A 27596-nucleotide genomic window follows, 5' to 3' on the forward strand; every position below is an offset into this window, starting at 1 on the left:
CCCCGGTCACTGCTGTGTGACCTGTGCAGTCGAATGTACAATTCTCAGGCTTCAGTGCTTCATCTGTAAACTGGAGGTGTAGAGTGGACATTTTTTTTTTTAAAACAGCTTTATTGAGATAGAGTTCAATGTACAATTTACCCATTTAAAATATGCCATTCAGTGTTTCTCATTACATTCACCAGGTTGTACAATCATCACCCAAATTGGTTTTTAGAATATTTTCATCACTCCAAAAAGAAACCCTGTAGAAATAGTAGAATTAGCTTTCACTCTCCATTTTCCCACACCCCCCAGCCCCAGGCAACTATCAGTCCCCTTTCTGTCTCTGTGGATTTGCCTATTCTCGTGCAGTTGTGTGTGTGTGTGTGTGTGTGTATAGTATATACCAACATTTGGGGTGAAAGCATGGTGTGCTCTGTGTATCTATTCTTGTGCAGTTGTGTGTGTGTGTGTGTGTATAGTATATACCAACATTTGGGGTGAAAGCATGGTGTGCCCTGTGTGCCTATTCTTGTGCAGTTGTGTGTGTGTGTATAGTATATACCAACATTTGGGGTGAAAGCATGGTGTGCCCTGTGTGCCTATTCTTGTGCAGTTGTGTGTGTGTGTGTATAGTATATACCAACATTTGGGGTGAAAGCATGGTGTGCCCTGTGTGCCTACTCTTGTGCAGTTGTGTGTGTGTGTGTATAGTATATACCAACATTTGGGGTGAAAGCATGGTGTGCCCTGCGTGCCTACTCTTCCTCCCACCTCCTTGAGATCTGAAGTCTTGCTTTGCTTGAGAAGAGGACGAGACACAAGGTTTCCATGGAAAGCTGAGAGGAGGCAAGAAAGGTTTTACACAAATAAAGCAGAATTTGGAAGGGATGTGAGCGTTCCCAAGGGCCTGGTCAGGATTTAGGTAGCCCAGCTTCCTGCGAAACCTGAAAAGCGGCTGAAATTTTTGAAAAGTGCTGCAGATGGTTGACTTGGTTGATTAAGAGTGAAATATCCTACTTAATGATCGTGTCACAGAAAGAAGGGTGCAGAACTAAGCAGTAAGGAATTAGTTAAGGCCTAAACTTTTAGATGAATCTAAGGCTTGGACAGTGGGCTCCATGCCAGTACCAATCCTTTTATAGAAAGACCAAGAAAAATGTGAATAGTCACCATCACCCTGGGATTTATACGAAGGGCTGCTGTGGTATAACACTTATTTCCACTAGGTCCTCTATATTCCTCTAATACCTACTCTAATCTATACAGTAGCCATTCAGAGGACTATGTTCTTTTGCTGGGATGCTGCATCATCTGTGTTGGTGCTCTGGGGTGGCTGCTAGGGAGCAAGCTAAGGGAAATGGACTTGTTTGGGTGGTGGTGTACGTAGGATTCCAGTTACTACACATGGGCTACATTATGTTTCCATGCATGGATGGGTTTACAGTTTACAAAACACGTTCACATGTTTGGCCTCACTTGATCCTTACCAAGTGCTCTCAGTTGGGTAGGGTCTCTATTCTTTGGAGTCAGAATCCTTGGGTTTGAATCTGGAGTCACCACTTGGTAGCTGGGTACTCTCGGGCAAGTTATTTCAACTCTCTCTGCCTTCATTTCCTCATCTGTAAAACAGAGATCATTATACTTCGTACTTCCTAGGGATGCGATGAAGATTCAGTGAGCATGTAAAGGCTTTAGTGTAAGACAGTAAACAAATGCTCTATAATTATTCCCATTATCATTATTATTGCTGTTATTATTATTTTAGAAGTGTGGCACTCAGGATTGGCAAGGTTAAATGGCTTCCCAAGAAGCAAGTGGTAAGGCTGGTAAGGGGGCTAAGCCCAGGACTCCTGACTCATCATATTAGTGGCTGTGGAACTTTCTGCCTGTAAAAACTGATCTTTAGCAACCAGGCCAAGATATTGTGCTGCCCAAACACAATAACCATGGTTTTATTAATTGGCAGGAAGAAGTTAATAGACTTTTCTCCATCTTTCACCTTTTCTCTTAGAGTTTTCTTAAACTTTGTGGACTTGCTACTGATTTGCCTCCTACCACTTGCTGTTCATAGCCAAGCAAGCAAAGGCATTCACATAAATATTAATGCAGAAAACCCAGATCTCACTGGCCATGCTTGGTTCAACAGCTACATTCTTTTTCCATGAACCTCTGACCTTTTGATTTAATTGCATACATGCATCAGAAGCAGACTTTCTGCAGGTACACCTCTCCTGGGTTGTAGGAAGCAAGTAGATGCGTCAGTAATTTGCAGCATTTCACAAAGAACATATTGTTCAGTAGAGAACACGATGCCTTCTAGGTCCACCCACCCTGAACAAGCCTGAGGGCCACCGACTGTGCCCCAGACATCCCTTCTCGACCTCGAATTCTACCAAATGTAAACTTACTTTTTGCACTTCCTGCAACCACTCAAATTTCAGATCAAGCTAGTATATAGCTCTGTTTTTAGTCTGTAGCCTGTGTTTTATTTTCACGAACATTGTAACCAACACTGTTGAATGCCAACCAACAACCATTTCCAGACTCCTTCTTCCTTGCCGGCCTCCTACCAGAGGGGCTGAAACAGTTAAACATTCCCTTTTGCAACCTCTTGCTACCATGTGACCTAGTCCTGGCCTATGAGACATAAGAGGATTTCTGTGGGAAGGGTGGAAGATCTTTCTCCCCGATTAAAAAGAGACAGACATATGAGAAGAGCCCTTTTTGTGCATCTCTTTTTGCTTTGGATGCTGCTGTGTGAGGATGTGATGCCTGGAGCTGTGGCAGCCACGTTGTGATCAGGCAATCCCAAGGGTGAAGTTGGGGGCTAACACACAGAGGAAGGTAAGAGTGAAAAGATGAAGGGTTAAGCTGCCAACCAATCCTGAGACTCACCTATTTCTAGACTTCAGTAATAAAAGTCATGAGGTATAAGTCACTGTTAGTTTTATGTTACTTGCAGTTGAAAGCATCGAACTGATACAAATGTAAAAAAAAAAATTCTAAGTGCTCTCATGGGTTCACTGAATATCTTGATTCCCCCAGGCTTCCATCTTTTCCCCACAAAGTCTTACCACTGAGATTTTCAAGACAGCAATTCTTCAGGTTTGAGAGAGACACTGCCTGTTACAGTGCCTCTTGGAATGCTGTGAGGTTCATGCAAACCATAAACTGGTATAAAAGTAAAAGAGAACTAGTGAAAAATACTTCTGTGCTAGGCAGACACTGACTTTCAGGCTGAGGGACAAGAGGCCGCTAAGCAGTTTTTCTCCCGGGGGAATGTGTATTGTGGAGTCTGAGTCTGAGACAGCTGAGGAGGAAAGTTTTTTAAAAACTTTTCCTGAAAGACAGTAAGTGCAGAAACCACACACTGAGCTGAGGCTGTGAGTGCAGCTCCTGGGCTTAATAAGCTGACTTGAAACTTCAGAATCATGTACAACGGATCCGGGTTTACCGAAGCACAGACTGCATGCAAAAAAAAAAAAAAAAAGATTAAACTGAAAGGAATAGTTAGGACCTTGCAAACCGTGAGCATGTATCAACTTCTTACTCCTGCGTGTCGGCCTAAAAATAGTTCTCTACATACCTGCGAAATGTGAAAGAGCAGCAGCTCACTGCTCCCTATGTGTTAGAAATGCCTGGGCTCAGACTCTGTGGGTGATGGCCACCACGATCCCTTGCCGGTGTCTTAGTCTGATCCTCCAGTGGAAACTGCAGAACTAAGGTAGAGACATGGCTGCCAGCACACTGAACGGTAGTGAGATTCTGCTGTGGAATGCCAGGGGTTTAGATGCCAGAGACAAAGCTGTTCCTAAAAATGTCTTTCTTTAAAACAATTTTCTTACTTTTAAAGAAATCAAAGACCCATGGCAAAGAACAGGTTTTTAGTTTGTCTGCACACCACAGATGCGAAAGTGGGATTGAGGTGAGAAGGCAGATGGATGACCAGCATCTGGGACACCATTTTCACACGAAGACTGGGTTTGCAGATCATGTAGGGCCTTTGAGAAACTTTATGGCTCCCCCTCAAACCTAGGCAGTTTTTATGTGACTCTCTAACTTGAGTTAAGATTCACGGTTGGAGAAAATGGTACCTAAAATTAATTTCCAGGCTTTCATTTACCCACTTTCCCAACACGTTCCTTTGCTTTCCTCTCGAGCAGACGTCTGTCCCGTGGAAGGTCAGCTTCTGCAGGAAACTCAGAAGAGCCCAACTTTTCAGAGGTGGCATGTTTGCTGCACAGGTCCGGGGGCAGAAGCGTGGCGGACCCGCCCAGGACCCTTCCTCTGGCTGCTACCTTAGGTACTTGCTCTGGAGTCTTCCTTCCAGGCTTTTCCAAAGTGGAACTCTCCCATCCTAAGACTTACGGCATGTGCTGGCTGCTCTTCCACACGTGAAGTTGGTTTGAGAGAAAAAGCAGAGATGTGAGGTGCCGGAAGGTGAGTTCTGATGGCATTTTCGTTTTGCTCTTCCTGAACTTTGATCGTGTAAGCCAAGAAAAGCAAATTCTTTCCTCAAGCTAGTCTGATTTGGATTTTATCACCTGTAACCTGAATCTTCAGCAGTTTTTAAAAACTTGCGTATAAACCTCATTTCCCCTCCAGCAAGGAGTTAAAGCACTTTACACGAGCGTGCAAAAAGAATTCTTTTGGATAGTAAAAAAAAATTTATTTTGTAAATCAAATGATCACTTTCAAACGTATCCTCTATGCAAATCCAAATGTTTAGGTATTAGATTTAAAAAATAATACAGCAATGTTACCATTCACAATTGGAGGGAATAATAGTTGAAATACAGCATAGGCAGAAGTTCTAGTTTTCACATTCAATTGGAACAGATAGAAAAGTATATTAGTCACATATAGAGAATTAAATATTTTATTTTACATCATAAAAATATGCCCACTCTATTATATAGTAAAATGTAATTGAATATTTGCTTAAGTAACGAAAGGGTTAAGAAATGGTTTGGGTTATAATCAGAGGAACATAGGTTATAAATCTGTCGAAAGACTGATATTTTCCAAATGAAATTCCGATAAAAGGCTAAACAGTCTCAAACATTTTATATAAAGAATAAATTATTCCTGATTAACATGTTTTTGCTTTAGTGTCAGAAAAGTCACAACACATTTGATAAACATATGTTAAGAGCCACTTTTCTAGACATGAGCTCCATAGTGCCATCTATATGACATTTGTTCAGAAATGACGCCAAAATTCTTAAGAACACAGCATAGCAGGGGGGAGGAAGAGAGGTGCCTGCCAACGCTGACACAGCTAATTAACAGGAGAGGCTGCAAAGGAGGAGCCTGGAGCAGAGGGAAGAGCCCGTAGCTCCATGCGGCGGCCAAGGGACACCGCCCAGGCAGCGACATGGACACCGCAGCTCAGGATTTTGGTTTTTAAAGAGTTCAGAGACAAATTCCAGTAAGATGGCTGCTTTGAGTCAAGCCTTTCTTCCTGAACTTGTGACTTCTCAGCTGAGGTACTTGGCATACTTAAGGGAAAAGATGAAGACCTTCAGACTGAGTTTTGTTAGATACTGAGCTGGAAAACCAGCGGAGGACTAAGACCAGCACAGAAATCAAAATTCAGGTTTCTTGGGGCTTCCCTGGTGGCGCAGTGGCTGGGAGTCCGCCTGCCGATGCAGGGGACGCGGATTCGTGCCCCGGTCCGGGAGGATCCCACAGGCCGCGGAGCGGCTGGGCCCGTGAGCCATGGCCACTGAGCCTGCGCGTCCGGAGCCTGTGCTCCGCAACGGGAGAGGCCACAACAGTGAGGGGCCCGCGTACCGCGAAAAAAAAAAAAAAAATCAGGTTTCTTGTAAAGAACCGTACACACAAACAGGCTCACTTATTAAGGGTCCAGGAAAGGAGTGGGGTTGGAGTTTAAGCTCTTTAAAAAAAGATAAAGAGTAGGGGAGGGGAGAGAAAGCAGGAGGGCGGAGGAACCTCCTAAGTGATTTGTGCGTGAACAGGAAATACAGATTCTGTCCACCTGACATTCTGCTTTAGGCACCTGTGCCTGGAGCGGTAATTTTTAGGACCTTGCTATGGCTAATTTCCCCATGTGCTAGACGCAGGGTATCTGGGAATTCTGCCAGGCACCTTCCCCCTTATGAGTGCTAATGCCGAGTTTCCTAAAGTGACCTACATCCTCTAAGCCAGGTGAGCTCAGGAGCCATCACACTGTGTCCAGTCCCAGTCACTTACGTGTTCACAGACGTCTGGGTCCACACCAAGAAGGGTACACTTGTATTTCTGGCTCTTATGCTTTTCAAATACAATACACGTGACTAAAGAAAGGGAATATGGTCCTGAACCCTCCCAGCCTCCGTATACGCATGCAATCCAGGTCACCAAAAGGAAAGTGCACTGTTCCCAAGGCAGGGAAGGTGGGGGGCTGTTCCGTACTGCAGAGAACTCTGCAGCAAAATCAGCGGTCCAAATTAACTGACAGACTGATGTGGCCCCCAGCATCACCAGTAGGAATGTCATCTGGAATACTTCTGACAGAGGACAGAAAGTCACCCAACTGAAATGTTATTTAAAAAATATCTTGTCAGGATATAAGGTCACTTCACTTTCTGTTTTTAACCTGTAAAAGTTATTATTTGCTTTGAAACAAAATTGCATACAGTACTTTTTCCTCTTGGGGATTCTTTTTTTTGGAGGAGTGTCTCCCTGTGCTCCAAGCTCCTTCAGGATCCTACTAGCCAAAGTTATATCGCAAAGGTGGTCTTAATGGTATGTCATTTATTTAACTCTTTAATACTTAGCGCAGTTGTTAAATGTACAGTATTTTCTGGGGCTCCTTCTCTGAAAGGGGAAGAATATATCTATAAAATGTTTTATGAGCCAGTTAAGATAATTTTGGATCTAGTTGAAAAAAGATTAAATTATTATTCACTTTGAAACTTACACCACTCATGCCAAAGTACTTGATGTTTATACTTATCTGGAGCTCAGAATCTTTATGCTACACAAATGTTTCAAACAAGGCAATGGCTTACACTTTACAAAGTTTAGAAATGACACCCAAAGGACAGAGGGTAACTTTTCACCAGTGTGGATGGAACAATGACGATGGGCACTTGTACCAGTCTGATCCCGAAGTCTCTATGTGGTTTCTCCACTGGACCAGGTTATATGCACACGCGTGCACGTGGAGAGAGACAGGAAGGCGCCATTCAGTGTCATCGTTTCTCAAATGCTATTCTCTCTACGTGCAGGTCATTCAAGTAAGATGAGAATGTGCGTCTCCAAAATACCCCCAGTTGTATCTTGGAATTTGTTTTAAATGCAGAGGTAAGGTTTGTATGAGAATGTCTTTAACCACCAAAGAAATCAACCTAGATTAGGATACCTGGCATGAAAATTATCTAATTTTCAAAGCCTATGACCTGAGCTTGTAATGGGCAAAGGCGTATTCATTAAAGACATTTCTGGAAAGTACGTGCACCGTCTACACATCCAGATATTCCTACAGAAGTTACACCCTGTGCCTCCCTTGGAAGACCAGAAGGAAGAAAGCCTGTCCCACAGACTGAAGTGGACTTCCACGCCGAGGGTGAGCCTGTTCTCTAGGGAGGCAGTGCCACACCTGAGGCGTTGTAACAACTCTCACACCAAGAGGGAGGAGAGGAGAAGGGGCCAAGTGAGAGGGAGGGAGAGGCAGTTACCACTCTAGGAGGCTGAGAGAGTCTGCATCCCAATCACAGTGCTTCATCAGGCAACAAGATTTTCTAGCTGGAAGGCACACAGAAAATGAACAGAACGATAACTAAGACAGTGGAAATTACAAGAAAAAAAATCTCTTTTGGGCGTAAAGTACCATGTAGCATGAGGCTACCAACCAGCCGGACTTGAAACAACCTCTAACACAACCTCTAACAACCTTGAAACACAACCTGCTGACATTAGGGTCTGGGTCAGTAGGTGAAGAGGATTCAGTTACAATGATTCTTCAGCACTTAGTAAAGCTCCCGTGCCTTTTAAACGGAGACCCCCAATCCTCGATTAAAGCAAAAGACTTAAAATTGTGGAGAGTTATACAAATATTTACTGCTGGTATGTCCCAAAGGTCACTGGCCCAGCTGAGTGGAGTCTTCCTTGCTTCGTCCACCACCACTCAGAGTTATAAAGTCAACTAAACAGGAAAGATGGAAGCAGCAGTTATGAAATTTCTCACTTCTCTGCCTTGGTTATATGTCCATAATTTGCATACAATAAATAATATGCATTAAATTAAAAATCAGCATTAAAATTGGAAATGAGGGAAAAAAAGCACAGCAATCTGGTATTTTAAGGCAAAACAATAAAATGCTCTTTAAATAGATACTTTATTATATCCACAGACGATAAAATCCCAGAGCTACTGTTAGGCACGTAAATACAGATCCTGTAAGAAAAAAAACAATTGTGCACAGTATTAGTTCTATGAACAATTACTTGCGGGAACATCTTTTTATTAAGAAAACAGACACTTTTCCACCAAGAAAGTAAAACCAAACCCAAGAAACTTGGCTTGCTCACTGATGTGCCACATCCCATGAAACACCTGTCTATTAGAAAACCCCACACCTGAGACCATCATCTTGAAAGTACGAATGCATCCAATATCCAAGAAAACTTTTCAGTAAAAGTACAGAATCACAAAAATTCTGTGGTCACAAAGTATATGCACATGTAACACACAGGGACACACCTTTTAACTTGATGAGCAAATCCTACTTCTAAATACCATTAGACTTCAAAATACTGATTGATCCAAAATGTTAAATCTGAGTTAAAATAATGGCTAAGTAATATTTTTTGGTACATGAATCTTCCTTCCCTCTTTTGGCTCAAAAACTGCAAAAGGAAAATAACACCTTATAAGGAGAAGCAGAAAAGATCACAACTCAACTATCTGTAAAATATTCCATCTTGAATGTTACAAAAAATAACTCCAAATAACTATAGTTCGATGCCAGTATCTCATGAAATTTAAGATTCCATCAATAGTAGTAAATAAAATCATGTACTTTACAAAGAAAGAAAAAATGCCAATTATTGTATGATATTCCATCTATTGGAAATTGTAAGATGCCTTCCAATTTCAGAGATGTTAAAACATGAAAAAACATTGTGTTAGAATCAACCAAATGCAATATCTGTCTTTGACTTAATTTATAAATTTTATGTATTTTGGGACTTCCCTGGCAGTCCAGTGGTTAGGACTCTACGCTTCCACTGCAGAGGGCACATGTTCGATCCCTGGTTGGGGAACTAAGATCCCACATGCCACGTGGCATGGCCAAAAAATTAAAAAAAAAATTTTTTTTTTGTTTAAATTTATTTTCAGCTTGTTTTAACTAATCTAGATACAAAATGGCTTACCTGCTAAATATTTAATATTATCAAGCTTGTGTGACTCAAGCATGGTTTTGAGGCCAGCAACCTCGGTATCTATCTTCCTGTCTGTCTGCGTGATGGCCCGATCTTGCTGGGCGTGCTTTTAAAAGAAAGATTCACAGCATTAAACCACTTTGGATGCATCCCCTCTGTTGTTAGTCCTAGAGTCCCTTCCCAGCAGGGTCAGATTAAGGAGACCTGGGCTTTAGTCTGAGTTCTACTAGCCTCATGATGTATTGTACTGGTCAGGGCTGTAGCTATCTCTAGGCCTGTTTCCTTCTGTTTGAGACAAAGAAAAAGGTAACACTGGCCCTGTCTTCACATCAGCTGTTTAGAGAATCAAGTGTGATAAGTGATGGAGGGAAGCTTTTTAAATTATAGACTGCTCTGCAAATAAGATTAAGATTATGAAGCTGATCTGTTCTCAATGGCAATGACTAAGCCTCATGCTTCTGAATTCCTCTTAGTGAAAGGTATACAGAAAGTGCTTTAACAAAATGAATGGAATCTCAGGCAATCTAAAAGCAACAGCGCTCGCCTTGATGCTATTTCTATTCAGTTTTTAAAAGTTTTCTTCCTTTATAGTTCGAATGCCAAGTGTTTTATTATTATGAGGCTTGGCTATACCAAGGACCTATATGCGTTCTTTCCCAAATATAATACAGTTAAACCAGATACACAATTAACTCCCAAAGGGTGGTAAGTTTGGCTGATGTTATAAAGGGTTTGTAACATTTCATTAATGCATAAAAGCATAGGAAATACTTCACTAAAAGTCCTAGGGCAAGTAAGTGGTTCCCTGTGATGAATAATTCAGGTAATGAATAAGGAAATAAATGCCTGGATGAGTAAAATATTCCAGAGGAATAGTTTACTGTTCTCTCATGGAAGTCTCTTGCAGGTTTCAAAGGTCCCAGGTAATATAGGATGGTAAATAAGTTATGCATGCCATAAGCTAAAAATATAATAAAACATCTCCATTCCTTATTATTCTTCAATCACTGAGATTTAAAGTTTCATTAAGATAATTAAGTATTTTGTGTTCCAAAAAATCCTATGATATTCTACTTCTCGGTATATATACCCAAAATAATTGAAAACAGGAACTCCAATAGATATCTGTATGCCCATGTTCATAGCATTATTCACAACGGCCACAAGGATGATCAAAATGTACTACATCCATACAATGGAATATTATTTAGCCTTAAAAAGGAAAGAAATTCTGACATATGCTACAACATGGAGGAATCTTGAGGACATTATGCTAAGTGAAATACACCAGTCACAAAAGGACAAATACTGTATGATTCCACTTACATGAGGGACCTAGAATAGTCAGATTCATAAACAGAAAATAGAATGGTGGCAGCCAGGGGAGGAAGAAAGGAGGGGTTGGTGCTTCAAGGGTAGAGTTTCAGTTCTGCAAGATGCAAAGTGAATCTTTTCTTACCAATGACACCATTTCTGTTTTTACTTCCAGCAGCTTCCTTTCGTTTAATGAATACTGAAACAAACACGTAACACAGGTCAGATTCTGATTTATTCCCCTCTCTCTCCTCCTCCTCTGGTGCCTTAAATATTCTGGTCTCAGTAATTCCAAGAATATGTACCACTAGAAGCCACTCCTAGGGTAAAGTAGCCTACTTGCCTTCTCCTTTTGACCTGTGTTTTGGGGTTTCTTATTTATATTCACTCATCGCTCCAACATCTGGATCCCCTTTTGTCATCCTCCACCACTCTCTGCTGCTTTTCTCTTTTCATCTCTTCGCTGGGATGTCTGTCTCTAGGCCCCTCCCACTATTATAACAGCATTCCCTGGGACCAATTTACATGGACATATGCTCTTTGGCTTTGAGAGGGTTGTAATAAGTGGGGTAACAATTCAATTTAGGAGCTATCCCATTGTAACCACAAACAAAATTGGTCACTATTTGAGGCTTAGACAGAAGAGAGAAAAGATATAAAGTTGGGGAAAAAAAAAGTTTCAAGGAATATTATTCTGTGACATAGATGTCGCCTTGTGATTATAAAACACTATGTAAATATACAGATACAAGAAATACACTAAACCATCACATGCTGGTTTTAATTGAAAAAAACAAAAAACAAACCCACGTGGGCATTGTCACAATTCAGTGTTACTAAGGGAACTGACTAGTTCTACCCAGAATTAAAATGGTATCTTGCCTTTGGCTATTAATATCTATGCAAAGATATTGTGCAATTTTGTTGACATTGAGACCAAAATCAGACACATCTCCTTAGTGGTGGGCGTTAGGATTTAACTGAGCAAATGAAAATCTATAATTTAAGTGAAGAATTAAAAAACTTCAATAAATTAACGTTGTTATAGGGGAAAAAATTAATGGTTTTGAAGTATCTAGAAACTTTCTAGCTATACAGTGTTCCCCTGTGACTACTAGGGGGATAAAGTATAGAAACAGCATTGCTTAGGAGCAAAAAAAAAAAGAAAAAAACCCAAAACCCCAAACCAAGAACCAGCTGCAGGACCAAAGAATGCTCAACTCCAGGGAGGGAGGGAGGGAGAGAAAGAGAGAGAGAGACAGAGAGAGAGAGAGACAGACAGAGAGACAGAGAGACACAGAGAGACACAGAGAGAGAGAGAGAGAGAGAGAGAGAGAGAGAGAGAGGGAGAGAGAGAGGGAGAGAGAGAGGGAGAGAGCGAGCGCTATGCACCAGATCACCACCAGAGGGCAGGGTGGAATGGGATTTTCTGCACCTCTTAAAACTCCAGTTTTCACTAAGTCAATATTGACTCAACCACAAGAGAAAGGAAAAACCTAAGTTTTGATATTGCCATGATTTTTTTTAAACATCTTTATTGGCGTATAATTGCTTTACAATGTTGTGTTAGTTTTTGCTGTATAACAAAGTGAATCAGCTATACATATACATACATCCCCATATCCCCTCCCTCTTGTGTCTCCCTCCCACCCTCCCTATCCCACCCCTCTAGGTGGTCACAAAGCAGAGAGCTGATCTCCCTGTGCTATGTGGCTGCTTCCCACTAGCTATCCATTTAATGTTTGGTAGTGTATATATGTCCATGCCACTCTCTCACTTCGTCCCAGCTTACCCTTCCCCCTCCCCATGTCCTCAAGTCCACTCTCTACGTCTGTGTCTTTATTCCTGTCTTGCCCCTAGGTTCTTCATAACCATTTTTTCCCCTTTAGATTCCATATATATATGTGTTAGCATATGGTATTTGTTTTTCTCTTTCTGACTTACTTCACTCTGTAGGACAGACTGCCATGATTTTTAAAATAACATCTATATAGCTCCATCTCCCTGCACCCCAAAGCAGTTTACGGGCTACACTGCTTTTGAAACTGGCTGTAAATATCACCACAGTTAATTTTGTTGAAACAGTATTATAACTTTATTAAACAAGAGAATGAGAGGTTTGAATAGCTTATCTTCCTCAGTGCAGTTAAATTCATGCTAGCTACATACTAATATACCACTGTCCTGCACTTCAGAGTAATCTGAATTTAGGATTACCAAGAACGACTTCTCAGCTAGGTTAGTAAGTCACATAAATTCACTGGCTTTAATCCATGTTCACACCCCCTATCTCCCAATCTCCTAAATGAAGTTCTTCCTGGCTCGGTTAGCTACAGGAATCTTCCTAAATCAAGTGAATAAGGAATTCCTGCTAAGTCTACAACCCTGAGGACAAAGGTAACCAAAAGAGTTCTTCCTCTTCTAGATACTAGTCATATGCTAGTGATCATCACATATTTTAGTAATACTAAGTGATTTAATCTTCAAGGTTAAAAGTGTTTCAAGACTAGAAAGACAGGTAACATGGACATAATAATTATTCTGTATAACAAAGCTCAACTTAACTCTTGAAATCCAGAGGCAGTTTCAAAATACACTTAAGTACTTGTTTGAATTTCAATATTAGCTTCATTTATCATTGTAGCACAGTTTGGTTAAAAGTAAATTGTGAAAAATGAGGAGACAATGAAAAACTGTGAATACTCAGTTTCTGCATGTGCATCCTGTTCTTTGTTAGTAAAAAATGCTGTATATGCCCTATTTCTTTTTATGCTGAGAATTAAAAAGGTATCTAACTAATAAATAAAGAAATGTAAATACAGCCTGAACAAGAAGACAGACGGGTTAAAAGTCACTAGAGGCAACCCAACACATATAAAACATCCAACTTATTGTACCCTATGTTCACTGCAGCATTACTTACAATAGCGAAAACGTGGGAGGAACCTAAGTGTCCATCGATGGATGAATGAATAAAGAAAACGCAGTGCGTATATATATATGCAATGGAGTATTACTCAGTTATAAAATTTTTAAAAATCTGGCCATTTGCAAGAACACGGATGGACCTGGAGGGTGTTACACTCAGTGAACTAAGTCAGACAGGGAAAGACATATGCCATATGATCTCACTTATATTTGGAATCTAAAAGAACCCAAAAAAACCCGAGCTCACAGATACAGAGAACAGATTGGTGGCTGCCAGAGGTGGGCGGGGAGGGGGTGAAATGGGAGAAGGGGGGTCAAAGAGTACAAACGTCCAGTTACAGAATAACTGCGTTCTGGGGATGTAATGCACAGCATGGTGCCTGGAGTTAATAATACTGTACTGTACCGCTGAAAGTTTCTAAGAGAGGGGGTCTTAAAAATTCTCATTATGAGAAAAAAAGTTTTGTAACTATGTGGGTGATGGATGTTAACCAGACTTACTGTGGTGATCATTTCACGATACATAAAAATATTGAATCATTACACTGTACACCTGAAATGTAATGTATGTCAATTATATCTCATTAAAATTAAAAAGTTTACAACAAGAAGTTACTGTGAAAGCCCTGAGGGAAAAACATTGTATTTATATGTATTACCTTTGAAATGCACATAAACAGGCATTTCAAAGGGAAGCGGAGCAATATTTCCAGTTTTCTTAGGTCTTGGGCATGGATCCCACAAGTTGTTGTACTGACATATATATAAACATATATATGTCATATATATATATATATATATATACATCCCTTCCACTTATTTACAACCCACATTTTGTGATATCTTTTTGGTAACAAATATTTAGCACTACTTTCCCTAATAGAAAATTTCAACTTAATATAACTTCAAGAATCATTTAGAATTTGCACTTTAAAACAATGCAGTAAAGTCATTAAGATTTCTCTATTAAGAAAAAACTATATGGAAATATTTTTTAAATCTTGAATTTTTAACACAGAATTTAATGTTATTTAATATTAATAATTTAATATTATTCAAATCAGATAATCAACTTAACTTTTGAAAAATCGGGACCAGAAGAGGTTTAAGTCAATATCAAATAGATCAAGATTGAATTTAATTTCTTTATTCATGCCTAAGTGACACATAATTTAGTATCTCTGAAACATACAAGATTCAAACTTGCTTTGACCAAGATTTTAATTTTAGTGTTACTTTTGAAAGCATCAAATTTAAGCCTTAATTCAAAATATAGTCAAAATAAAGAAAAAACTGTGTCTAACAATGATATACAGGTAAATATTTAACAATACTTCTGAATGGTATGTAAACAGACTTGACCAAATGTTCCATCCTGCAAAGAAATTAATTCATACTATATTTTTAGTAAAGAAACATACCAATTCTTTTACTCTGCTCTTTTCTAGACTGAAATCTAATTTGGTATCTGTTCGGACTTTGATCACTTCATCCTAGTGGGAGGGCAAACAACAAAGAAAGAAAGAAATCCAAAGTAAGAGATCCAAACTCTGAGGATGTGCGCCTTCCCTGCTGCTTCCACTGCTCCACCCAAAGGGGCTAAGGGGAAGGGGGGAAGGGGGAAAGGGGGAAAGGGCCGGGCCAGGGGCGCGCACAGGAACGGAGCTGGAGACTAGCGGGGTCAGGAGACTGGCTAAGCGACGTCTGCAGTCAGCCCTGCTGGGACTTCCCAATTGTATATACAAATAATCCCCCTTTGATGTTTAAGTCAGTCTAGAGTGGGTTATTGTTGCTTTTAACCTCAAGATTCCCAATGCAATCACCTTGTGAAATTTATGAATCAAGCTGTTCCTTGGACAACTTTGGAAAGCAGAGATGGACTCAAAAAAGTAAAATATTAAATTCTGGTTTAAGTAAAGTCTTCCTACTGACACTCATCAAAACCTTTTCTTCTTTAACATCAATGTCCTTTCGACTTAAAAAAAAAATCAAACAGCTGGCACAGTCAGCAGTTTAAAATCACGTGTAATTCTCTAAAGACAGTCTCTCCTAAGATAATCTCAGGGTTCCAGGTAGCTATTTTAGAAAATTTTTTATTTAAAAATGACTTCATTCCTTCTAGATCGCAATTTTCTTAATGAATTTGGTTACAGACATCAGTAACTCATTCATTGGCTATGTTCTTGGTTAAATCTTCCAATGTGTACTTTCGAGACACATCACACAAATATTTAACACAGAATTAAGTTTTTAAGAACATATAAGTATTTCGGACATTATATTTATTACTAAGCTTATGTAATTATAAACAAGCAAGCAAACAGGAATGAAGATCTTACCATTACTTGTTGTTTTAACTGATGTAGTTCAAGTTTTATTTTCTAAAAACACATTAACAAGAAATGTCAAGGATATATTTAGAAGATTATGAAAAACATAATAAACAATTATTAGAACATGTATTTGTGAACAAGTTCTTTCCTCATTCAACACAAATTCGGCCACGTTCAGAATACAAGCATAATTGAATAGTCTCAGTGGCAGAAATGACTGTTGTGCCAGGATGGTACTACAATCATGGTGTGTCTTGAGATACGTCTTAATCCATCTTGAAGGCCACATAAAATTAGTAACACAACGGTTTTCAATATATTCATCTCCCTTCAGAGGCCCTGCTTTAATTCCTCCTTCAATTTTTCTCTGAACTAATTCTGCCCTCAAATAACTGACTTCCAGACAACTTTGACAGTTTCACAGTTTACCTTTTTCTAGCAAAAGAAGGATCTTTTGCTAGGCGGTTTCTTATAAGATTAAGACCAACAGATAATAAATGAACTTCCTTCATGGGACTTTAAATAGGGCTGAAAATAAAGGAAGACACGAAGATAGCACTTATTTAAACGCTGATCCCAAACACCACACTTGAAGAAATGAAGCGATATTTTACAGCAGCACTTATTCATAATAACCTCAAACTGGAAACATCTCTAATATACGTTGCAGTAGAATATCGCGGCATATTCCTATAATACTATGAACAATGCAAAAGAATGACCTATCACTGCAAGACACGCTGTGATTCCATCCGATAAAGCTCTGGAACAGCCAAACCACTCAACAGCCATGTTAGCCAGGATAATGGTTTCCGCTGTGGGAGGAGTGACCAGAAGGGGGCGTCCGCAGCACTTCTGGGGCACTGGTCACCATCTATTTTTTTTTAATATATATATATTTTTATTTCTTGATTTGACTGATAGTCTATACTGAAAATTCATCGAGACGTACACATGTTTGTACACTTCTGTGTGTGTATATCATATCTCAATGTCTTAATATAAAGCATTTGGTAAATATGAGTGGTTCTTTAGTTTTACCTCATTTTCTGATCTGAGGGCTGAAAATTCACTCTTCTCCAAAATAATCATATCTTTTTTCACATTGGCAATCTGAGACATTATTTCCTGAAGAGTGATCTCCTGGGAAAAGAAAAACAAAACATATAACCTAGTCCGGCCTAGGAACTCTACCTCCTACTGTCTCTACCCAGTATCATCTTATTGAGAAACTAGAAGGACATGGGAACAAAGAAAGAGGTTCGGCAAGGTCCTCCTCTGTCTGAAAATGGGAAAAGAATAAGAACTCATTTCCAGTGTCGGCATCAAGTGAATCACAGTTAAAAGGGTGGCAGTCAGAGGACCAGCTGCTATAATTCTAGCCACATCTCCATTTATTAAAGCACGGTTGACTAGAATAGTCAGTTTTCAAACATAAGTGATTCTGTAACAGCTGACTAAATAGCTTTGAATAAATATTTTTTATGCCACTGTAACCATCTGTCTCTCATTTATGTTAAAATTACGATATGCTTTTCAACAGAGTATTATCCCAAAGCATATATTACAAATAATACTCATTAGATTTCAAATTTGCTCAAGTGCCCCAGCAAAGCTACCTGCTGCATCTTGGTGACCATATCTTTGTAGACGATATCCATGTTGGCCTCCATGATCTTGACTAAGGCAGAGACAATGATTTCTGCTTGTTGAGTAGTAAACCCTAGGCAAACACACAAAGACAGTCACTCAGGAGACTCTAGTTGCCAGAACAAAAAAAATCCTTCATAGAAAGGGGGAGAATGCAAACTGACACATGCAAGTGGATGTCTGAATTCAGAAGCAGGTGGAAAGCCTAGTGTAGCAGGAGGGTAGAGTCTAGCCACAGGCTGTGATGTGTCTGTCACTTGGAACAAGGAGGACACATCGGAGTGTTTCCTCGTGTAAAATGAGGGGTTGAGATGACTGAGCTCTGATGTCCCTCCTAGCCATCAAAAACCATGTTTTCAAAAAGAGAATGCATAGTGACACAGGGGATGCCTGCAGTGCAAGGTCAAGTGAAAAGATGCAAGACTCAAAACTATAGATACAATTTATTTCTTCTGTAATTTAACAAAGATTCTAGGTAATTGTGTTGTCTAAATTTTCTACAATGGATGTGACTTCCTTAATTTCAAAATGTATATGTTAGTAAAAAATAATTTACTTAAGTAGAGAAAGCTTATTTTATTTCCAGCACAAATCAGTCAAATCAGTGGCTATATAAATAATAATTCAGCTGTTAATTTACTTAATGTTAAAAGACAAAATTGGCTCTTATATTTTTCTTCCATAATTTTCCTCAATCACGAGTGGGGGGGGGGCTCAAACTGGAAAAAAATATATTCTTTTATACTCAATAAATGCTGCTGAACTGAATTACCTAAAGACTCAACTCAGCAGTGCTACTGTTTTTAATAACTTTAGGTAGTAACATATTTCACATTGAAAATTCTAATTAAAATGCTTAATTTTAAATGCTTAAGACGCATAAGTCCCTGGAATACAATTCTTTCCGTTAAATACTTCCAGCTACGGGCTTCCCTGGTGGCGCAGTGGTTGGGAGTCTGCCTGCCAATGCAGGGGACGCGGGTTCGTGCCCCGGTCTGGGAAGATCTCACATGCCGGAGTGGCTGGGCCCGTGAGCCATGGCCGCTGAGCCTGCGCGTCCGGAGCCTGTGCTCCACAACGGGAGAGGCCGCAACAGTGAGAGGCCACAACAGTGAGAGGCCCGCGTACCGCAAAAAAAAAAAAAAAAATACTTCCAGCTGTAAGAACTTCAGAAGAATTTACTGATTCTTGTAATTAATCCATGGCACATTTGTTTGGATAAAGTTATAACTGATTCAATTTGGATGAGATTAAGCATATTTTATAATCAAAAAAAAAGAAAGCAACAAATTTAAAGGAGACAAAAAGACCTCCAAAGACCTACTCTTTTCACTTTATTCAAAATCCTTTCATTTTCAATGTGTGGGTCATGAACAGCTAGAAAAAAATCACCCAAATGTGAACACTGTTTAACTCTGGTACTGGGATTCAGAGTAGTTTTTCTTGTTTCTTTTCTGTCTTCCTAATTTTTAAAAAATGAACATGTCTTTTGAAAATTTTAAAACTTATTAATAAGAGTTCATAGTTAAACATAATTAGGTTTGGGAATTATGAAGAAAAGAAAGAGGGAGACCAAAGAGAACTTACGCTGATAAGAAAAGAAACTTAAAGCCTTATAATTTAGAACTACCTATAGGAGGAGAAAGGATAAGAAAAAGGAGAAGCCTGAAAACCTCCTGGGTTGCCATATGCAAATTACTTTTTGGAGGAATGAGAGAATGGGACAGAATCAGGGCTAGTGAGATTACAGACACAGAGAAAGTTTTGTGAATCAAGAGACATAACTCTGGAGAGAAAAAGGGATAAAGGATGGAACATTCCTTGAGGGGTACTTCCTGGCCTTATCCTAACCCAGCCATCGCAGACACCCATCATTCATGTAAGCACCTTCACACCCTACATCCAGTGGGGTCTTCACATCACTGGTCTTGAAATATGCAAATATTCATGGGCCAGGGTTTGAAAATCAAGAAAAGCAGGCAGTACATATATTGAAACATCATATTTTAAACATTCAACATCTGCTATTTCTAATTTGTCAAAAATAAATTAATAAATGGATTTTGAAAGGGGGGGAGGGGAAACAAATACCACCTCGCACTGGGAAACAGGATTTGGGACCACTGCAGCTACCTGGCCATAGTTACGCGTAACTAAATTAATGATGTTTCTTTAATATCATCAAACATCTAGTGTATGTTGAGATGCCCCTATTATCTCTAAGATGTCTTTTTACAGTTGGTTACTTTGAATACAAGAACACAGGTCCATCAAAAAGAAAAAAGAAAAAGAAACAGAACGAAAGAAAAAGAAAAGTAGAAAGACTTCTGCTTAACAAGATAATTTTAGATGCCCCTCTTCTCACTTTTACTTTTCTTTTTTAAATTCTGAGCTGAAAGAAGTCTTGGTGAAAAAGGCTAACTGTTTCAAGTTTGAGAAGAAAAGCTGTAAAAATTATCACAGGGCATGTGACAGTTTTCCCAAAGTGCATTCAAGTACATTACTTAACACTCAAAGGGCTCTTTGGAATTCTTACCAAGGGAGAAATGGGAACTGAGAAGGGAGAAATGGGAACTGAGAAGGCAGAAAGGACTGTGAGACCAAGCAGCTGGAACGTGGCAGAGCTCGAATCCAGAGCTGCTAACCGTCCCACATAAGCACAGAAAGATCCACCCCAACACAGTGTCCTGGGCATGTAAAGCACGTCTACACAGGGCAGCTTTTCAGATATGAACACACACAACAGGATGAATAACTATACAATAAAGTCAAAACACAGATTTATTTCAGACATAAGCTATGATATTTGAGATTCTGATTTTGAGAATATATGTGTCACAGTAGAGAGAATTATAATGTGTATTAAATTGTATATTTGTCTAGATAAGATTAAATATGAGAATGCTACCTATATATTAAGTGCACTTTCAATAACTCATACATGTCACAGCAATCTTTTACATTAGTTAACTCAACAGCAGTAAGAGAAAAAGTCTGAATATTTTTAAAAATTCACAAGTTGGAATTATCAATAATTGTTGCTCAGCAACATTTTAATTTCATAAAAATTTTAAAGCACACAAGATGCACAGGAATAAAACTATCACTTTCGTGCTTAGACAGCTGTCATAGGAATCATTCCTGAGTTTTGAGGGCTTATGTCTAATTTTTCACCTATAATACCATACTTCCAGAGTAATGTTATAAACATACGCTTCACTTGGACAAAGAGAGTATGTGGGAGAAAAGTCTCAATTGTACTGATGAAGCAAAAATGTCCTTAAACAAAAAACAAGGACTTAAAAAATGGAGACTGACCAAAAGATTACCTACAGACTTAAAAGTCAAAGAGAAATATGAGAAATTCAATAAGATCATAAGGGAAGTCCTAATGGCACTGAGTAACCAAATGAGAGAGGATTACCATTTTCTTCGAGTAAACACACTAAGGCATGGGTGTCAAAGTAGAGCTTCCTACTCCGAGAAGAGGTGAAATCTCTCCTTTTGCTCTCCAGATGCAGGCTCCCAGCACAGACGCTCAGCTCTAGAATGGAAAGGACAATACGGTTCAAAACAGGTGGATGGTAAACAGGTGGATGTTTGATGGTAAACAAAAGCAACCCAGCACCATGAAAAAACAGGGCATACCTCAAAAGTCTATCTGGTTTTTTACAACAGCTTTATTGAGACATAACTTAGATACATATGATTCACCCATTTCAAGTGTATACTCCAGTTGTTTTCAGTATATTTACAGTGCTGTGCAACCATCCCACAATAAACTTCAGAACATTTTCATCATCCCCAAAGAAACCCTATACCCTCTAGCTACGCTCTAGCTATCACCCCCTCATCTTCCTACTTCCCCCCAGCAATCACTTATCTATTTTCTGTCTCTATGAATTTGCCTGCTCTGGACATTTCATTTGAATAGAATCTTTAGGATATGTGATATTTTGTGACTGGTTTCTTTTACATACAGTGGTATTTTCAAGGTTCACCCACCAATGTAGTATGTCAGCATCTTATTTCCTTTTATTGCCAAATAATATTTCATTGTATAGATATGCCAATTTTTTTTTACCTCGTCATCAGTTGAAGGACTAACTGTATGAGGGTTCCAATTTCTCCCCATCCTCAACATTGTTATTATCTGTCTTTTTTATTACAATTATCCTATTGGGTGTAAAGTGGTATCTCATTGTAGTTTTGATTTGCATTTCCCTGATGGTTAATGACGTACATCTTTTCATGCACTTATTGGCCATTTGTATATCTTCTTTGGAGAAATATCCATTCAGACCCTTTGCCCATTTAAAAAATTTGGGTTATCTTTTTATTACTAAGAGCATTCTTTATACATTTTAGATACATGTTCCTTATCACATGTATGATTTGCAAATATTCCCGTTCTGTGGGTTGGCTTTTACTTTCTTGATGGTGCCTTTTGAAGCACAAAACTTTTTAATTAAGTCCAATTTATCTTTTTCTTTTGTTCCTTATGCTTTTGGTGTCATATCTAAGAAACCACTGGCTGATCTGGGCACACAGAGATTTACATCTGTTTTCTCCTAAGAGTTCTGCAGTTTTAGGTCTCACATTTAGGTCTTTGATCCTTTTGAGTTGATTTCTGTATATGGTGTGAGATGGGGGTTCAACTTCATCCTTTTGCATGTGGAGGTCCAGTTGTCCCAGCACTACTTTCTCCCTTAAATTGTCTTGTGACTCTCATCAAAAATCAACTGACTATAAGTGGGAGGATTTATCTGTGAATTCTCCATTCTATGCCATTGATTTATATGTCTGCCCTTCTGCCAGTGCCACATTTTCTTGATTATTTGTAACTCTGCAGTAAGTTTTGACATCAGGAAGTGAGTCCTCCAACTTTGTTCTTTTTCAAGATTGTTTTGGCTATTCTGAGTCCCTTGCATTTCCATGTGAATTTTAGGATCAGTTTATCAATTTACGCAAAGAAGCCACTTGAAACTTTGATAGAGATTGTGTTGAATCTGTAGGTCAGTTTGGGGGAGTACTGCCATCTTAACAATACTAAATTCTTCCAACCATGAACTTGGGATCCATTTATTTAGGTCTTTAATTTCTTTAATAATGTTATATATAGGTTTCAGAGTATCACTTTTGTGCTTTTTTTGGGTGAAATTTAAGTATTTTATTCCTTTTGATGCTACTGTAAAGGGACTTGTTTTTTAGATTTTTCGTTGCTAGTACATAGAAATACAACTGACTTTTGTTTTTGTACAATTTGTATATTGATCTTGTATCCTGCAATCTTGCTAAATTTGTTTATAAGCTTTAATAGTTTTTTTAGTGAATTCCTTAGAGTTTTCTATGTACCAGGTCATGTCATCTGTGAACAGTGATAATTTACTTCTTTTACAATCTGGATGCCTTTTCATTTTCTTGCCTAACTGCCCCAGCTAGAACTTCTAGTAGAGTGTTGAACAGAATGGTGACAGCAGACATCCTTGCTCCGGACTTTGGAGGGAAAACACTCCTTCTTTCACCATTAAGTATGATGGTAGCTGTGGGTATTTCAGATGCCCCTTATAAGGTGAGGCGGGTCCCTTCTGTTCCAAACTTGTCAAGTGTTCTTTAACACGAAGAGGTATGGAATTCTGTCAAATTCTTTGCCTTTTGCGATGATCATGTAGTTTCTCTCCTGTATGCGGTGGACGTGGCGTACTACATGAATAGATTTTCAGATGTTAAGCGAACCTGCTATCCCTGAGACAGAATCCCACTTGGTCATGGTGTATACTCCTTTTTACATATTGCTGGATTTGGTTTGCTAGTGTTTTCATAAAGATATTGGTCTGTAGTTTTCTTTCCTTGTCTTTGCAAGAGCCTACCTTTGGAGAGATGTGTTCTAACAATTTATATATTACCTTTGCTATGGATTTCTGTGCGTTTAACCACAGATCCAACCTGTTTTGCAAACCTGTTTCAAGGTGCTCATTTGAAGGAGGTAGTATAGTAATGGTTTCCTGGCTTTTGTATTCCACAAACCACAAAAAACAGCTTTAAAAAAACAGAACAATGCGAACTTGCAATTTTGCAATGCGAACTTGCAACTTTGCAATGCGAACTTGCAATTTTGTCAAGAAAGGACATTTAAACATAATACCTCTTTACAATCACACTAAAAAAGGCATTTTGACAGAAAATGAGAGATGGACGATATAAAATAAAAAAAATCTTTCATTTAAATGTAATAAACATAGCTATATAAAAATCTTGCTTCATACTTGTTCTTACTTTTCCATGATGCCAGGTGTTGTAGAAGAGTGGGAGAAGACAGAATAGTCATCTACTAACTCAAAGTTCAAAGGTTTTCTCAGTACCTGTCCTAAATGACCAGAAAAATACTTCAGCTAATCAACTCTTATTCTCAACCCGTAAACACTCAAAGGAAACTCCAAGTAAGCAAAAATTGTGACATGGACTGGACCCTACAGACCTGCTGCTTTTCTGTAAGACGACAGCAGTGGTTCCCAAATTACTAGCAACGTGGAAGGAGTGGGGTGGCTGTGGTCACAGTCTGCACCAAGGTAAGTACCAGCGAGCCAGGAATCACTCTGTACCAAACACTGTTTGCAGACTGACAAAATATAAAATGCAACAACTCGTGTATGCATGTGTGTGTTTAATGGTTAAAAAAAAAGGTGGGCCGGATGGTGTTTAGATTCAAAGAAGCACTAGCCTATAGTGTAAGGCCCTTGGCAAGGCATACAAAGCCTGCCCTAATTTAGCCACTTATCTTTTCAGCTTTTGTTCTAGCCACCTAAACTATTCTGTTTCCTGCACGTGCAGACCTTGGTACTCCATCCTTAAGGTTGGCTTGCTCCCCTTTCTCAACTGGTAAATTTTAAGCATCCTGTTTACCCTTCCTCATCCAATGTGACAACGTGCTAAGCATCCATTATGTTCCGGGCAGGGCATTATGCTACCCTGCAAGGTTCTTTTTGCTACCTCCTCCCAGGTCAGGGAGCAACGTTTATTGCTTCCTTATCTGTGTTCTCAGCCCGGTACAGATAGCTCTACCACAGCACTTACGTTTATTCCCATGTCTGTATATTAGTCCAAGCTCCCCCAGAGCGGCCAGTTATTTTTGTGTCACTAGGAGAGGGCCTGGTATACTGCAGGCCAGAAATAACTTAAAAGAAAATTCAATTGTAAGAATTCTAAGATCCAAATCTAGAGACTATCTAGAAAGAGAGTTTGAGATGAACCCCTTTCTGCCCTTCACCTATGGTCTTCCCTTTTCACATTAAGTGAGCTCACTTAAATCTGGCACCTCTTTTTTCATCCTTTATCTCCAGCCCTGGGCCTCCATGAGAAGAGACCCTGACACAGAACAGCCCGAGCTGGATGGCAGATAGATGAATGAATGAATGATTGTACCTCTTACAGGTGCAATGTATAATATATATACATATATATTAATATATATGTATATATATTAATCTCTTTACAAGCCACCCTGCCCACTTCAGAACCGTGCTGGACTGTCCCGTGGGTCAGGGAGTTTGAGAACATTTGGGTATAGAACTGGCTTGTGAAAAGTGTGACGGGATTCTTCTAGTCCCAAATTCCTTTTTTCTAATAACAATAATCATTCATGTGATTTAAAACAAAACTGCAAGCAAGCTTATTTCAAAGATATATTGTGGGCTGAAAAGAGGAGAAAGGGCCTAGTCACTCGTCACTTGGCCCTCCAACTCTGGCTGATGGAGGGTGAATTCCGTCTTGCCTCTATCATAGGGCAGCGCCTGGGGACACAGCAGTACTCTGGCACTGGGAACACCTCTGACTCACTTTTCCTCCTTTATTGTGACAACAAAACGAGGCCCAAGAACTATGAATTCCCACTAATAACCGGGAAACAAGTAAAGAGAGCTATGGTAAAGTGTAATATGTAATTCTCCTTTTGGGGGGGCCTTCAGCATATCAAAAGGATGTGAAAACACACACACAAAATAAGCCCAAAGCTAGGCCTGGACAGAGGAGGAAACTGAGCACAAATTTCCTATTCATAAACATCCTTAAGTCTAAGTAGCTCTACTGAGAACCCTGGACACCAAACAGACCACTAGCCTGAAGACAAAGGGTCAAAATTCTCATTAGCTGATGGAATTATGAGAGGAAACCAAATCACAAATTACCAGTTTGTCAAAAAAAGAGCAACAAAAGGCAAAGTACAGAAATAAAGACTCACAGGTACTGCAGGACACTGACAGAGTTCACCACTCATTTCCCAGCCTCTGGACATAAAGCTGCTTTCACTCTTTGCACTACCAACCAGTTTCTCCCCCAGCCAAAGGTATTCTTTCTTTCTTTCTTTCTTTTTTTTCGGTACGCGGGCCTCTCACTGCTGTGGCCTCTCCCGTTGCGGAGCACAGGCTCTGGACGCGCAGGCCCAGCGGCCATGGCTCACGGGCCCAGCCGCTCCACAGCATGTGGGATCCTCCCGGACTGGGGCACGAACCCGCGTCCCCTGCATCGGCAGGCGGACTCTCAACCACTGCGCCACCAGGGAAGCCCCGCCAAAGGTACTCTTAAATTTTAGATGCAACTAACATTTACCAAGCATGTCTGTTGAGAAAACCGTTTTCTTAAATAGCCATCAGTGTAGTTACTGAGAGCCACTGATGGATATGCATAGACTATCCAAAGTTAGATTTTTACCAAGTTTGCTAATTAATAAGGATTCTCCCGGATGATTTTTTAATCGGCAATTTGTAATCTAGTAAACTGAGTCTAATCTCATGCAGGCCGTGACTGCTCTCACCTCCTTAAAGTATTTAATGAAATGCCAACTTCTCAACGAAGCAAACTTATTCCGAGGACTCCATTTAAATTAGCAACTGAAGGCCCACTCCACCTCCTAACCTTTACCCCCTCTATTTTTTCCGACATTTATCAGATATTATTATATATGTATATATATTAATCTCCTCTGCTACAATTAAGCGCCAAGAAGGAAAAGAGTTTGTTGACTGATAACCATCCCGAGTTCCCAGAAAAGTGCCAGGCAGAGTAATGAACCCACGAGAGTTTGCAATTAAATTGTGAAACAATCCCTTCGGCTCCCAGAGCTTCGAGCCTCAACTCGCCAGCTTCCTGCACACCCCTTCACCCGAGCCCCCAAACACTGTGCACCTGACAAAACGGCTCTACAAACGCGCTTGCGCTGTGCCCGCACGCACCGCCCCCACCCCACCCCGCCGCAGCCCATCACGCTTTGCGCCAGACACCTGGTGCCCGCATTCCGAATAATTCGGGTCTTTTCACCCGAGGAAGCCCAGGTTTGCGTGGCCCAGAGGGCGGGACCGGACAGACCTTCATCCCCACGCCCGGAGGAGCCCGGCGACCTCGGCTGACCCGCCCAACTCCCGCCGCCCCGGCCCTCACCTCTCCTGGAGGAAGCGAGGGCGGCCACCTGGCCGAGGCACAGGTGGAGCGCGCCCGCCGCACAGGTGACGCCCGGGGCCAGGCCCGGCTGGCACTTCCTCGCGCCGCCGCGCCCCGCCGGGGCAGCCGAGGGCCCGGCGCGCGAGCGCTCCCAGTCCGCCAGCGGCCGGCGCGGGGAGGCAGCGGCCAGGCGCGGGGAGGGCAGCAGCAGGAGGAGGAGCAGCGGGGAGGCACGTGACGCGCCGCCGCGGGCCGCCGGGGCGCGGGGACGCAGCGCCCCCAGACCGCCGAGGAGCCCGGGCAGGAGGTGGCGCGTGGGGACGCCGCGGCCTCCGGGGCCTCCACCGCGGCCGGCGACCAGGGAGAGCAGAAGCCGCCGGCGGCGCTTCGGCCTCTCGTTCGTGACAGAGCCGCAGTCCATCCCTGACGCGGTCACGGGCCCGCGAACGCGCTCATGCCGGTCACGCGCAGCCCCAGCCAGACACCGACGGCAGGAGCGAGCGTGGGCGGCAGCGCCGAGCCTGCGCTTTCCTGCCGGATGGGCGGGGCTCCGGGCATTCT

General features: G+C 40.6%; 1 protein-coding gene across 7 annotated transcripts; it reads right to left on the minus strand.

Annotated features, from left to right (window-relative positions):
• Positions 1–1613: 1613 nt before the first annotated feature.
• On the minus strand, positions 1614–27596 carry MCUR1 (mitochondrial calcium uniporter regulator 1). 7 transcript variants are annotated; one of them, XM_089918346.1, is made up of 9 exons: positions 27036–27596; positions 21028–21147; positions 17573–17676; positions 16995–17096; positions 15960–16001; positions 15042–15113; positions 10838–10891; positions 9370–9484; positions 1614–8137 (listed from the first exon to the last, which is right to left on the minus strand). In XM_089918346.1, the coding sequence occupies exons 1-9, from the start codon at positions 27454–27456 to the stop codon at positions 8073–8075; spliced, it is 1095 nt and encodes a 364-aa protein (XP_089774472.1). In that variant the 5' UTR covers positions 27457–27596; the 3' UTR covers positions 1614–8072. The 7 variants fall into 7 exon arrangements, with proteins under 7 accessions (XP_089774472.1, XP_089774470.1, XP_022442412.1 ...); XM_022586704.3 differs by lacking the exon at positions 1614–8137 and adding an exon at positions 8317–8389 and having other exon boundaries at positions 27036–27595; XM_089918340.1 differs by lacking the exons at positions 1614–8137; positions 15960–16001 and adding an exon at positions 8317–8389 and having other exon boundaries at positions 27036–27559.

This window comes from Delphinapterus leucas, chromosome 10 (genome assembly GCF_059928025.1).
Source record: "Delphinapterus leucas isolate spDelLeu-1000000601 "Yukka" chromosome 10, BTC_Dleu_Yukka2, whole genome shotgun sequence".
Lineage (NCBI taxonomy): Eukaryota > Metazoa > Chordata > Mammalia > Artiodactyla > Monodontidae > Delphinapterus > Delphinapterus leucas.